Source organism: Lactuca saligna, chromosome 7 (assembly GCF_052625555.1).
Source record: "Lactuca saligna cultivar CGN05327 chromosome 7, ASM5262555v1, whole genome shotgun sequence".
NCBI lineage: Eukaryota > Viridiplantae > Streptophyta > Magnoliopsida > Asterales > Asteraceae > Lactuca > Lactuca saligna.
Genome location: NC_136423.1, coordinates 19,546,807 through 19,561,695, shown reverse-complemented (window position 1 = coordinate 19,561,695; position 14,889 = coordinate 19,546,807). Strand labels below are relative to the sequence as shown.

General features: G+C 35.3%; 1 protein-coding gene across 1 annotated transcript; it reads left to right on the top strand.

Moving 5' to 3' along the window:
• Nucleotides 1-8,512: 8,512 nt before the first annotated feature.
• On the top strand, nucleotides 8,513-10,604 carry LOC145006026 (LisH and RanBPM domains containing protein). The gene is made up of 6 exons (XM_078965116.1): nucleotides 8,513-8,696; nucleotides 9,357-9,516; nucleotides 9,609-9,715; nucleotides 9,816-9,947; nucleotides 10,032-10,188; nucleotides 10,286-10,604. The coding sequence occupies exons 1-6, from the start codon at nucleotides 8,646-8,648 to the stop codon at nucleotides 10,405-10,407; spliced, it is 729 nt and encodes a 242-aa protein (XP_078821242.1). The 5' UTR covers nucleotides 8,513-8,645; the 3' UTR covers nucleotides 10,408-10,604.
• The last annotated feature ends 4,285 nt before the right edge of the window (nucleotides 10,605-14,889 follow it).

Sequence of the window (14,889 nt, the reverse complement as noted above, 5' to 3'; positions counted from 1 at the left end):
TACCTTAATCATAATAGATCAATCTAAATCCGATTTTTTGATATATATGACTATTATCTTGATCTAATTAAAGATATTTATCATCTAATAAAATATTTAATTTCCTTATATGATAATTGATTAATTATTTTGATAATTATCTTAAAAGAAATCTTGGATAAATCAAATAAAGATAATTAGGATATTAATTGTTAATTGGAATTATTTGTTATTTGATCCTCCATGTTTTAAATGTTTAAAACCTACCCTAAAGTTTTGAAATTTATATTTGTGATTAAAAGTTTTAATTTAGACAACTTAAATTTCAAACCCTAGATTTTTAAAAGTTTTAAAATACAACCCTATACTAATATGATATTACTAGAATAATATATATATATATATATATATATATATATATATATATATATATATATATATATATATATATATATGTGTGTATAACTAAATGCTAGTCTTACCGTTAGTAGGCCTCATTCACGAAGCCGATCTATAAGGTGGGTATAAGGTTACGGCCTATAAAATGGCGCTTAATGGGTGTACACTCACACCCACCGCTTGCTTGATTGGTGGAGGGTCGTTAGCCGAACGGGTAGGATAGGGCAACCTCATTCTCTCATTAAAAGTATAATAAGAAATACAAAGTAACTACACGTTTTAAAAATTTCCCAATCTTAGTTACTTTAGGAAAAGTGAATTGATGCAATCCCATGAAATTACACTTTGCACCCTTGCTAAGAAGTTAGTGGAGCGTGTGTGATTTACCGGCACACTAATTGGTTCTAAGCAAAGGTGGCAAAGGGTGATTCATTGTTTATCATAGTTCGATGGAGCGTGTGTGGTTTACCGGCACATCGAATAGGTGATCGTTACAATGAAGGCACCATGTGAATTTGCATGGTAATTCACACCTGCTTTGTGATCCTCGGCATCCCAGTCACAAACGAGAGGGGCATATCGAAATTTAAACATGCCATTGAACAGTTTCAATGAATCTCATCCGAACCTAGGAATTCTCAAAAAACACTTTGGACTAATAGTTTAAGTTTTGTAATGGAGAATTAGTGAATCGTCATTCACTTACCTTCAATTTATTTGCATGTTGGATTACGGCATCCCTTTTCTAGTATGTAAATGTTATTGATGGATCCTAGCCCTAATTTTTCTTATTGGGTGATAATAAGGGATTCTTATTCTAATCTATCTTTGTCCTTTTAAAGATGTCGAACGCAAACAACGCTGCTGCTAGTTCTTTCACGTTGATGAGCCTTTGCCAAAAGGTTACCTTCGATGGAACGAACTTTAGCGAATGGATAAGATACATTCGCACCATTGTTCGCTATGAGGATAAGGAGTATGTCCTCGATGAGAAGATCGAGAAAATCAACCCCGAAGTTGCTACTCCCGACGAAATCACCGCCTTTGAAACTCATGAGCGAGATGCAACGAAGGTACATTGCATCATGATCGCCACCATGAACTCCGAATTCCAAAAATCCTACGAGGACATGTATCCATACGAGATGAATCAAGTCTTGTTGGAGAGATACCACCAAAACGCGAGACAAGAGCGTTACGAGATTTTCACTAACATGATCTCCGCTAAGATGGGTCATGGAGAATCTCTTACCGTGCACCTGCAAAAGATGCAAAGGTATGTCGACCGCCTTCGCAAGTTAAATGTTGACTTCGGTGAAGACTTGGCGATCGACATGGTGCTTCACTCTTTGCCTCCAATGTACAACCAATTTAGGATGACCTACCACATGAACAAAGAAGAGGTCACCCTAAGCAAACTCCAAGGTCTCTTGAGGGTCGCTGAGAGCAACTTCAAGGACAAGTCTGTTGCATCTACTCCCAATCCGTCCGCTGCTCCTGTCTTGGCTATTGGTCAAGGGAAGGGAAAGAAGAGTAAAGCTTCTTCGAATAACTATCGCAAGGTGAAAGCCCGAGATGGTGCCTCTTCTAGTGGGACCAAAGTTGATCCCGCTAAGCCCTGCTCTAACCCAAAGGAGGCAGAATGCCACCACTGCCACAAGATAGGACATTGGAAGAGAAGCTGCCCGGATTACCTGCAAGCGATCAAAGAAGGAAAGATCAAGCCATCTTTCGCAGGTATATACACAATCAAATCTAACGATTCTAATCATGCTATTTCTTGGGTTCTTGATACCGGTTGTGGTTATAACATTTGTTCTAATGTGCAGGGACTAAGAAGAAGTAGGGATGTAGAGCAAGGAAGGATCAATCTAATCATGGGGAACAGAAGATCGTCGCCTGTGACCAAGATTGGAGTGTATTCTTTAGTGCTTAGGAATAGTTTGGTTTTAGATTTGAACAATTGTTGCTATTCGCCAGAAATGGCTAGAAACATCATTTCATTTCATGGTTTATATTGACAAGGATTTAGATTTTCTTTTAATATTGAGAATGGTTTTATTTTGACTTATCTAAATGGTGTCTTTTACTTTGAAGCTATACCATGTAATGGAATATATGAAACTGTTATGATTGTTGATAACTTAGGAAATGATGTTTTGAATATTGATTCTTCTACTAGTATGGATAAATCATCCTTGTGGCATTGCCGTCTTGGACATGTCAACAAGAAACGCATAGGCCAACTCCAAAAGGATGGAGTGTTGGAGTCATTCGACCTTAGGGAAGATGACACATGCGAGTCTTGTTTACTTGGAAAGATGACTAAGTCACCCTTCACGAGTACTTGTGAAAGGGGTGAGGGGCTATTGGACCTAATACATACCGATGTATGTGGACCCTTTAGATCAACCACGAAGGATGGGAACCGCTTCTATGTGACTTTTACCGATGACTATAGTATATATGGGTATATCTACTTAATCAAGCAAAAGTCAGACACCTTTGAAAAGTTCAAAGAGTTCAAGAATGAAGTGGAGAATCAATTGGGCAGGAAAATCAAGATGCTTCGATCCGATCGAGGAGGAGAGTACCTAAGTCTTGAATTCCACGATTATCTCAAGGAGTGTGAAATAGTTTCGCAATTGACGCCTCCTAGGATACCGCAGTGGAATGGTGTGGCAGAAAGGCGTAATCGAACCTTATTAGATATGGTTCGCTCTTTGATGAGTCGTGCTTCACTACCTATTTTCTTTTGGGGGTATGCCTTAGAGACTGCCGCCCATATCCTTAACCGAGTCCCTACTAAGAAGGTTGCTAAAACACATCACGAGATGTGGACGGGGAAAGCTCCCTCGTTGGCACATATTAAGGTTTGGGGTTGCGAGGCTTTCGTAGGACGAGATACTCACGACAAGCTTGAACCTCGAAGTGAGCGATGTATTTTCATCGGCTACCCGCAAACTTCCTTTGGATATCTCTTCTATAGACCGAAAGACAATGTTGTCTTTGTTGCGAGGAGAGGAGTTTTCCGAGAGCGAGAACTCATAAGCCAAGGAGACAGTGGGAGGCAAATCGAACTTGAAGAGATTCAAGAGTCGATAGATGAAGGAACCTCTACCGCTGGCATTCAACACGAGGAGGAAACTCCGGTTGAACCGATTGACGAATCCTTACCTCTTAGACGTTCCGATAGAGTTAGAGTTCAACCCCAGTTTTATGGTTTTCATATCACTACCGAAGGGGACACGTATATTAGTGATGGTACACTAGTAAATCTTGATGAACCTAATAGCTATAAGGAAGCCATGGCAGGCCCGGAGTCTGCAAAATGGAAAGAGGCGATGGATAGCGAGATCCAATCCATGTACGATAACCAAGTTTGGAATTTGGTTGATTACGTGCCCAAACGTAAGACCGTAGGGTGCAAGTGGATCTTCAAGAAGAAGACCGACGTGGATGGGAACGTACACACATATAAGGCGCCATTGGTTGCGAAGGGCTTTACTCAAACTCCCAGAGTTGACTATGATGAGACCTTCTCACCAGTTGCGAAGATTAAATCTATTAGAGTGATGCTAGCAATTGCCGCATTTCATGATTATGAGATTTGGCAAATGGATGTCAAGACCGCTTTCCTTAACGGAATGTTGGCTGAGGATGTTTACATGGCTCAACCAGAGGGGTTTGTGGATCCGAAGCATCCGAATAGAGTGTGTAAGCTTGAGAAGTCCATTTATGGACTTAAGCAAGCGTCTCGCAGATGGAATCTTTGCTTCGATGAGAAAGTCAAAGAGTTTGGATTTGTACGAAGCGAAGACGAATCTTGTGTATATGTCAAAGCCAGTGGGAGTATAGTAAGCTTTCTCGTTCTATATGTCGATGACATATTACTCATAGGAAACCACATCCCGACTCTGCAGGAAGTCAAGTCCTGGCTCGGGAAGTGTTTCGCTATGAAGGACCTCGGAGAGGCTTCTTACATTTTGGGAATAAGGATAGTAAGAGAAAGAAGTAAGAGACTAATTGGACTTAGTCAGAATACTTACTTAGAGAAGGTACTAAAACGTTTTAGTATGGAAAACTCAAAGAAGGGAGAACTACCGATACAAGGAAATGCCAAGTTGAGTAAGACTCAAAGTCCGAGTACCGAAGCTGAGATAGCAGAAATGAGCCGAGTACCATACGCTTCCGCAGTTGGCTCAATCATGTACGCTATGACTTGTACTCGCCCTGATGTAGCCTTCGCTTTGAGCATGGTTAGCAGATATCAAGGGAATCCTGGCAAAGCACATTGGATTGCGGTGAAAAACATCCTTAAGTACCTTCGGAGGACGAAGGAATGGTTCTTAGTCCTCGGAGGGAGTGATGACTTGAAGGTGCGAGGGTATAGTGACGCCAACTTTCAGACCGACAGGGACAACTACCGTTCGCAGTCGGGCTGGGTCTTTACCCTAAATGGAGGAGCAGTGACATGGAAGAGTTCCAAGCAAGAAACCGTAGTTGATTCAACGTGCGAATCAGAGTACATCGCAGCGAGCGAAGCGTCGAAGGAGGCAATATGGCTGAAGAACTTCATTGGTGACCTTGGAGTCGTGCCGGCCATAAAGGAGCCCATGGAGATTTTATGTGATAATGAAGGTGCGGTTGCCTTGACCAAGGAACCGAGGGATCATGGTAGATCTCGACATATCGACAGAAAATATCACTTCATTAGACATCGTGTAGAAGAAGGACAACTCGTAGTGAAGAGGATATCATCAGAAGATAACCCAGCAGATCCGCTTACGAAGGGACTGAGTAGGGTTAAGCACTTGCAGCATGCTAGGAGTATTGGGCTGAAGGATGATATTAGTATAGATTAGATAGTATTAGAAACGTATAATAGATAAATGTAATTAACATTTGATGATTAAATAAAGGAGTTTTATTTATGAGTAAAGTTACTGTCACATGTTAATTGTTTAACTATTGTTTCACTTTGCATGTTTTGACTTCCAGAATAATTGAGTTTATTAGGAATAATCGAATTATTCAAATTGTCCACAATCGTTCATATGTTGGAAGTAGATATGAATGAAGATTGTCATGAATTGGTGTGTAGATTGTCTAAATGGTGTTAGACATAGCAAGGGTTGCTGCAACGTTCATGAGTGCTTATGAACTGGTTTTGAGCATTGGAACAAACCCGCGCTTGCTGGAATCACTTTATGGAATACGATATAAAAAGGTGATCGCAAGACGATAATATCATATAGTCTTAAAACCTAGATATATGATTTATTATTTGTTAATTGATTGTACATTGATAATACAAAAACGCATCAGTAACTTGGTGTTATAAAACGTATTGTTGTGTATAGTTGGTTAATGAATAAGTAAATGCATATAAGTCGAAGTTTATCTGTAACTTTTATCTAAGAAGGTAAAAGCGATATCTCGGCCGCTCGATGATTTGATTTGACTTATGTGCCAGGCCCGGTCAGAACTGAATTGATGTGTTTGATTAAGTTCTATGTCAAATAAATCAGAGATCGAGAAATATAAATGCTTGACTAACCATTCCATAGGATTGTCAGCATGATATCTAACAGAGGACTGTACGATCCCTTATCTAAAGGACAAGATTGATTAGATCAGAGTTGACAGCGTCTTTGAGAGCTACGATTACAAACCGAATTGTACTTGTATAGTTACTAGACTTATCCAAGTGGGAGACTGTTGGAATAGTGTCTAAGGCTGCAACTATAATGGGCAAGTATTTGATCCGGTTGTGCATGGTCCTTTTGGGTTGCCTTCACCATAGCAACTTGATGGATGATTTGTTAAGAGAGAGTAAATATTATAAGGAATAATATATGGTTATTTGATTAATATAAGTCATAGATTAATTGGAATTAATTTGGTGACTTAAAGAGATTAATTAAATAAAGGGGTATAAACTGTCAATTGTTTGATAGTTAAACTTTAGACTGTAAATCCATTGGGATATGCTTTGGACGAATTCTATGAGATATAGGATAGCTAAAATCGTCCAAAGACTTATCTATGGAATGGATTTGGATAGCCTTAAGAGAAGATTATCCAATTAGGGTTTAGGTTGTAACCCTTAAGGAGTCTACAAGTATAAATAGACCCTAGGGGTGAGGGAATTGAACACACCATCAAAAGTAGAGATACTCTGGCCGAATTCCTCCCCTCTCCTCTTTCCTAAATCATCTTGCTTGCTATTGGTGTTTGTAAGCCATTAGAGGAGTGATATTTGTGACTCTAGAAGCTCCAAGACAACAAGATCAACAAGGAACTCAAAGGTATGATTCTAGATCTGTTTCAATGTTGTTATTTAACCTAATTAGCCATTAGAAGTCTTGGATTCAAAGCATGTTTAATTAGAAAGCCTAGATCCAAGCATTAGGGTTTTGCATGCGCACATAGGAAAGTTCTTATGGCTAAAACCCATCAGATCCTTAGGGTAAATCCTTAAGAAGATAATGGGAATGGGCAATTAGGTTGATTGTTTGATGCTTAAATATAATAATTATATTATTGTGGGTTGAAAACCCTATGTACTCACCATGTTTCCCAACCTGACCCACTTCAGCTTATTTGTATCACATGTGTCGATACGAAGCTACTTTACACTGAGAGATTTAAAAGAGATGTAGATCACTAGTGTAAATGAATGTAAGTTATGTTTATGCTTATGTTCGTGTATTGACGATGACATCTCAATGTTTTAAAATAAATTTTAAAAAAAATACATTTCTTCGGAAATGCTTTGATAACGTAATGATCATGTTTTTATGGGGACAAATTCCGCAACACTTTTATTAAAAAAAAAAGTACTCTGATTTTTAGAACTTTTAAAAACAAAAATCGTTTTTTTCTGGCCGTGAAAATTGGGGATGTCACATATACTATTCTAGAACTTTTAAATATCCATTACCAATTCACATTTATTAACAGTATACAAGTATGGCGTTCATACATTAAGTCCGATATTGACTTACATTAACCAATATCAATCTACAAGTATAGCGTTCAAACAGTAAGTCAATCATTGACCTGTAATTCTCTCATACCAAAGTACAAGTATAACCCTACGAGTTCCACTTGTAAACATAAAAAATACACAATAATCATACTATTGTATTTAACACATAATCAATGAAGAACAACAATAACATATATCTAGAAAAGAAGTGATATTACTCACCTAGTGCGCAAAAACCCTCAAAATGACACCAATGAAACCTATGTATACTTGCGTATGACCATACTGTTGTGGTTTATTGGTCACGTCGTGGTGTTCATGGGGTTTCTGACTTGCCACATATTTCGTCCTCCTGTCGCGTGTCCTTCAACGCTCGACATGTATCTCGGTGACTCAACCACTACCACGCCGTGGTAACCCAAAAGTTGACCGTTTGATTTTGATTTTTGTTGACTTTCTTGAAATAGTAGCATACTTTTACCCTAATTTCAAACGGTCATAACTTCCTTATATGAACTCCGTTTTCGACGATCTTTATATCTACAAAATCGTCTCAGAGTAATCTATCGCGTTTTTCCACTAAATGTTGTCCATTCATAAACAACTATATATGTTGTGAAAAACGGTCGTCGGAAAGAGTCAATTTTTGCATGAGTTAAAGAGAGACTAAGTAAAAAAGTGGTAGTAGTAGGTTGTTCAATGCAGGTTTCTGACGAGAGGGAGCAGAAATGGCCGGAGTAACAAACAATAGTCATAAGTAAGCTGAGTAGAAAGAAGTGTAGTAGAAAGTGACAACGATAATGGTTTACCAAAAAACGGTAGATGCCAATGTAGAAAAATATTATGATGGTTAGAAGATGATAGAATAATATAATATTTATGAGTAACACAAACCTTAAAAAATATATATATTTGGGATTGTGCCGAGTGAAAAAAAGAAGAAGATGTGATTAATTTACTATTGAATATAATAAAAACGTTTATATAAAAATCCATTAGATTCCTGTATAATTATGGAACACGGAAGATAAACATGAAATCTAACCAAAAAAAAAACCAAATTTCCAAGATTGGGTTAAAAAATAATATCCATAACCCCAGGGGTCAGTTTTAAAAAATCATATTGATCGATAGTTCCCCAATCAATACACGCATAAAACCCGATTGTTCTTCTTCTTTTCTCGATCTACAAAATTCAAAAGTCGAAATTCAATAAAACTGATCAAAGTGTTACGATTCTTTAGATGGGTTTGAAGGTTAGAGCAGTAAACTGATGTCATTGTTTTGGAGTGTCATCCGTCAACTAGCAGAAATTGAAGCCATGGTAATAACTTATCCCTTTTTATTCCCATTCGTTCTTCGAGAAAATCAAATAATATTCCCTTCCCCGATACAATCAGCTGTATAGTTAAAGAAGGTTGTTGTTGTTGTGATTTTTGTAATTTTGAGTTTAGGGCTTTACGTTCTTTTGAAATTAATATTGTAATTCTTACTTATTAGGGTTTAATCGAGATTAATGGTTGCGAATCGATTATTCATTTGTTATTTCTTGAATAATATCTGCAACTCTACTTGAACATATAACGACATGGTTATGTAGAAGGTTAATTAGTACTTGTACCTGATGCAGTTAAGTTTGTACATTACCCACGATATGTAAGTTTCAGGAGATCCGGAATTGTAAATTGATCTATCTTCAGACAGTTTATGGTTATGGCTGTTCATCGCCTTTGAAAAAAAGTTATATAATCGAAAATCAAATCGAACTGAACCAAGTCTGGTTCAAATTGAAACCTGATTGTGAACGGATGCAAACTTTTTGTTTTTTATTTGAAAATTGTAAACCTAAACGATATTGTTTTCAAGATTGAAAAGATTAACAACAGATAAAACCGCAAATCACTGTCAGAACCCAATTGTTTTCAAGTTTTTTCTTATGATGGATTTGACAATGTTGTTATTTACAATCTATTATTATATACAGGCTACTTCAAAGAAGGTAATAACAAGGGATGAATGGGAGAAAAAGCTTAATGATGTTAAAATCCGAAAAGAAGACATGAACAAATTGGTTATGAATTTTCTTGTCACTGAGGGATATGTTGATGCAGCAGAAAAATTCCGAATGGAATCTGGAACAGAACGTATCCATTTTCATCTCTTTAATGAGTTCATTTATTTATTTATTTTGTATCATTTTCTTCTTTTATATGAGTTTCTTTAATAATATAAACAGCAGATATAGATCTTGCAACCATTACAGACCGTATGGCTGTTAAAAAAGCTGTTCAGTCAGGGAACGTTGAAGATGCAATTGAAAAAGTTAATGATTTGAATCCCGAGGTTAGTTTCTTGTCATGATTACAAGTTTTGAAGGGCATTCTGGTCATTTTACTCTTTTCTTTTTGAATGTTTCAACCCAACCCATATATGTTTTATGCAGATTCTAGATACAAACCCACAGCTGTTTTTCCATCTGCAACAGCAAAGGTTGATAGAATTGATTAGAAATGGAAAGATTGAAGAAGCTCTGGAATTTGCACAGGAGGAGCTTGCTCCAAGGGGAGAGGAAAATGTAAACACTGATCTTCTTATACTAATAATATTTAATTTAATATCCCCAAAATGCCCTTTATCTGATAAACTCCCACCATTGCAGCAAAGCTTTCTAGAGGAATTGGAGAGAACAGTTGCCTTGCTGGCATTTGAAGATGTGAAGAACAGCCCTGTTGGGGATCTTTTAGACATTTCTCAACGTCTAAAAACTGCAAGTGAGGTCAATGCTGCAATCCTTACAAGTCAAAGCCATGAAAAAGGTTACTTTTTATTTTTTATTTTTGAAAAATTCAGTTTTCCATGAAACTTTGTATTTATTTTATTTAGCATTGACTGAATGAGATCTCTGATTGATAGATCCGAAGCTGCCAAGTTTATTAAGGATGCTTTTATGGGCTCAAAATCAGCTTGATGAAAAGGCAGCTTATCCACGCATCACAGATCTTTTCACAGCCACACTTGAAGACCCAACTGTTTGACTTTGACTTGGTCAAACTACTCAAACATTTGTTACTTGCAAATTCCAGGTTTTCTTGAAAATGTGTGCGTGTGTGTGTTGCCATCTTTAAAAATCCTTTAGTTGTAAACACAATTGTTAGTGGCCTGTGATCTCTTGTAAAATGAAGTGGAGTTTCTAAATGATTTTGAATGTGAACAAGTCTCTTTTTCTTTGGTATTTTCTTAATCAAATTGATTTTGCACAAAAATAAAAAATGTAGGGGTAGTCGCAAGAAATAACAACATGCTTTACATGTTTTTACAAAGCACAATTCCATAATTTACATGTTTTTGGTCTCTGTTCCAAGTTAATTACTATATTTTTTGGCTCAAAATTACAAAAACCGGTTATACATAGGTACCAAAAAATAGTCAGCGTTACGAAAACATAAAATAAAGACCAAAGTTGGTTCATAAATTTTTGGGATAAAAATTGTAAAATTTAGCTATATTCAGGGACCAAAAATGTTAATTACTCTATGTAAAGGTTAAAAGAAAGAAATGAAAATTGGATGAATGGAAGTGTATTATTATTGTTTTTACATCCACCCTTGTTTTTATGCATTTAGATAGTTTGTCCTTTTTCTTAGAGCATTTTTAATGGTAGGTTATTTTAATTATTTTTTTTATTTGAATAATCTTTAACATAACTTTTTACGAGAAGTTGTCAGAAAAATCTAAATATTTTAAAAAAAATTCCATTTTAGTTCCAAATTTTATTTTTTGAATAGAAAATTTTCGATTATTTTTATTTTAAATGATAATATGTCATTTCCTGTAAAAAGAACAAAAAAAAAAAATTGTTAGTTTGAACAAAAATGAAATAACCGTAAAGTTTATATATATATTTTTTTAAGATACTATTTTTTTTTTAAGACTAAAATGAAACTATTTCATATGAGACTTTCTTGATAATTTCAACTTTTTACCAATGTAGTTGGTACTTTTTTTTTTTGAGGAGCCATTCAAACCTCTTCATCCTCTTAGGTTTTTTCTATTTTGATTTTTACATTTTTTATATCCGAATTATGTAAATCTTTGTTAAAACTATTTTGGTTTTACTCATTTTATATTTTTTCCTGATTTACGCTAATTTGAAATATTTTCTTTTTTATATCCGAATTATGGTTTTATCCGAAGTACTTTTTTTTCATTTTTATCCAATAATTTTTGTTAAAACTATTTGATTTTACTCATTTTATATTTTTTCCTGATTTACGCTAATTTGACATATTTTGTTGGTTGAATATTTTTTTGGGAATAGAACTAATTAAGGTAATTAATTTTTCAGTTTGTTCACATGTAGGTAACTATTTTTTTTTTGTACACATCTGAGTAACAAACTTTTTAGAACTGTTCACATATAACCATTATGATATGCTGTAGCAGATTACATCCGGCTATAGTAGGTCATAATGGTTATATGTGAACACTTTCAATAAGTTCGTTATCTAGATGTGTAAAAAAATAGTTAGACAAATATGAACAAAACCAAAAATATAAGTAAATTACACAAATGGTCCATGTGGTTTGGGGAAATTTGTATGTTTGGTCCCTAACTTATTTTTTTTTTAATTCGGATGGTCCCTACTTTTTTTTTTCCGCTTATTCTTGTCTTACCTAAAAAGACTATTGTGCCCTTATTAATTTAATTTTTTTTAATTAATTTTCTTATTTGTGTATTTTTGTATATGTTTAAAAAAACTAATAGACCCTACATATTTGTATCTCCTCACCGTCCCATCTCTCATCATCATTAACTTCTATTTCTTTTTCATCTTTAGTGATATCGACGTCTTCATCATCCATTATGTTTTGGTCCTTCAACTCCAGTGAACCAACACCACAACCCATTAAAGTGAAGAGACAATGAGTTATGATGTTCGTTCGCCAGAGTTGAAGAACAAAAAAAAAAAGAATGGTGAAGATTTTCATGTCACTAAAGATGGAAAGAAAATAGAAATTGAATAGGATGAGATGAGATGGTGACCGGTGGGATTAGAGATGAGCTTTAGAACCGGACCGGTTCAGAACCGGAACCGGACCGCCGGTTCTAGTGCCGGTTCCGGTTCCGATCTCAGTTTTCGGTTATTTTTCAAAGTAGAACCGGTTGAAATACTATAGATTATATGCTATCTTCCGGAGCTTGTAAATGATTTAATATTTAACCAAATTATGACTTGTTACATTCTTAATTGAAGTACAAACACTAAATTACATGATGAAAAAAGAATCAAGTAATTCAGACTTCATATGAGTGAGTTATATGCATTTTAAAAGCAGGGACAAATTCCAAAAAAATAAAAAAAAATGTTGAAACAGAAAAAAAAACGCAGCATTGATATGTTGTCTTCCGGGGTCTATAACTTAGTCAATATCTAACCAAAATATGTGTTTTTATAGTCTAAAATGAACTACAAACACCAAATTACATACTGGAAAAAGAATTAAGTAATTCCGATGTCATATGAATGAGTTATACACATTTAAAAAATGGGACAGATTTCAAAAAAACAAAAAAATAATGCTGAAATTAAAAAAAAAAAAAAAAAACGCAGCATCGATATGCTTTCTTTCGGGGCATGTGTCTGATTCAATATCTAACCAAAACATATGTTTGTATCGTCAAAAATGAATTACAAACTCCAAATTACATGTTGGAAAAAAAAATCAAATAATTCCGACTTCATATGAGTGAATTATGCGTATTTTAAAAAATGAAAAAAAATGTCAAACCGGTTCCGGTTTTTAGAACCGGGACCGGTTTTCATAAAAATGGAGATCCGGTAACCGGACCTATTACCAATTCCGGTTCCGGCGGTTCTAATGCTCATCCCTAGGTGTGACCCATATTAAATTTCTCAAATGTGGTTTCAGATTTACGGTGAGGAGATACATATATGTGGAGTCTATTAATTTTTTTAAACATATAAAAACAAATACATAAATAAGAAATTTAATTAAAAAAATAAATTAATAAGGGAACAATAGTCTTTTTAGGTAAGACAGGGACTAAGAGCGCAACAAAAATAAACAGTACGGACCATCCAAGTTAAAAAAAATAAGGTAGGGACCAAACGCAGAAATTTCCCCAAACCATAGGGACCATTCATATAATTTACTCTTACTTTTGGTTTTGTTTATATTTAGGTAACTATTTTTTTTTACACATCTAGGTAATGAACTTGTTGAAAGTGTTCACATATAACCATTATGACATGTTGTAGCTGGATGTAACCTGCTACAGCAGGTCATAATAGTTATATGTGAACAGTTCCAAAAACTTTGTTACTTAGATGTGTACAAAAAAAAGATAGTTATCTATATGTGAACAACCCGAAAAGTTAATTACCTTAATAACAAAATATGTTATTACTAGTATATATGTTGTGATTCGCTTTCTAGTCTCTTAGTGGGTGTGACATCCCCAATTTCCTGGTCAAAAAAGAGCGATTTGTTTATGCTTTGTTTTTAGAATCAGAGTAATCGTTTAAAGAAAACGGTTGCGGAATTTGTTCCCAAAACAAGATATGATAAAAACTTATCAAAACATTTCTCAAAGATAATGTGTTTTCATTAAATAATAAAACCTCGGGATGTCATGTTCCGATACAGACACATAAGCATAAACAGAACATACATTCATTTACTCTAGTGATTTACATCTCCTTTAATCTCTCAGTGCAAAGCAGCTTCGTATCGATACCTGTGATACAATTAAACTGAGTGGGTCAGGCTTGGGATCCTGGTGAGCATATAGGGTTTTCAACCCACAATAATATAATTATTATATTCAATCATCAAACAATCAACCCAATTACCCATCCCCATTATCTTCCTTACTCTTAAGGGTCTACCCTAAGAATCATCTATTCGTTCACTCCGTATTAAGCACTAAGACAATAGCTGCCAGGATTCTTTATTAGGCACTAAGACAATAGCTGCTAAGGCTCCTTCATAGAGCACTAATTCCATAGTTGCTATGGTTCATCCACCGGGTACTAAATCCATAGCTACCAGTGTAGGTACAAAGTCTATAGCTACCAACGTTTATCTAACAGTACTAAATCCATAGCTATCGGTGTAGGTACTAAGTTCATAGCTACCAACGTTTATCTAAAAGTACTAAATCCATAGCTACAATCGTCTATCTAACAGTACTAAATCCATAGCCACCAACTTTTGTCTGTATGGTACTAAATCCATAGCTACCAAGGTTCATCTATACAGTACTAAATCCATAGCTACCAAGGTTCATCCTTCGTCTCATACTCAAACTCATCCGTCATCACACCCCAACTAATTCGTCTACCCATGTTCTACCCAACATATTTGTAGATATAACATACATATACAGTTTAACTCATTTAAAACCTATATAAAACATCAATTCCATGCTTATCTCAAATAAACGACAATATATAAACACATAACACGTATATCGTAGCAAATACTTAATACTT

Bases quoted from the DNA above. Each gene is read 5' to 3' on its own strand.
- LOC145006026 (XM_078965116.1), top strand. From the start codon at position 8,646: ATGTCATTGTTTTGGAGTGTCATCCGTCAACTAGCAGAAATTGAAGCC. The intron at 9,517-9,608 runs GTATCCATTTTC...TAATATAAACAG, and splicing joins AATGGAATCTGGAACAGAAC to CAGATATAGATCTTGCAACC. The intron at 9,948-10,031 runs GTAAACACTGAT...CCACCATTGCAG, and splicing joins CTCCAAGGGGAGAGGAAAAT to CAAAGCTTTCTAGAGGAATT.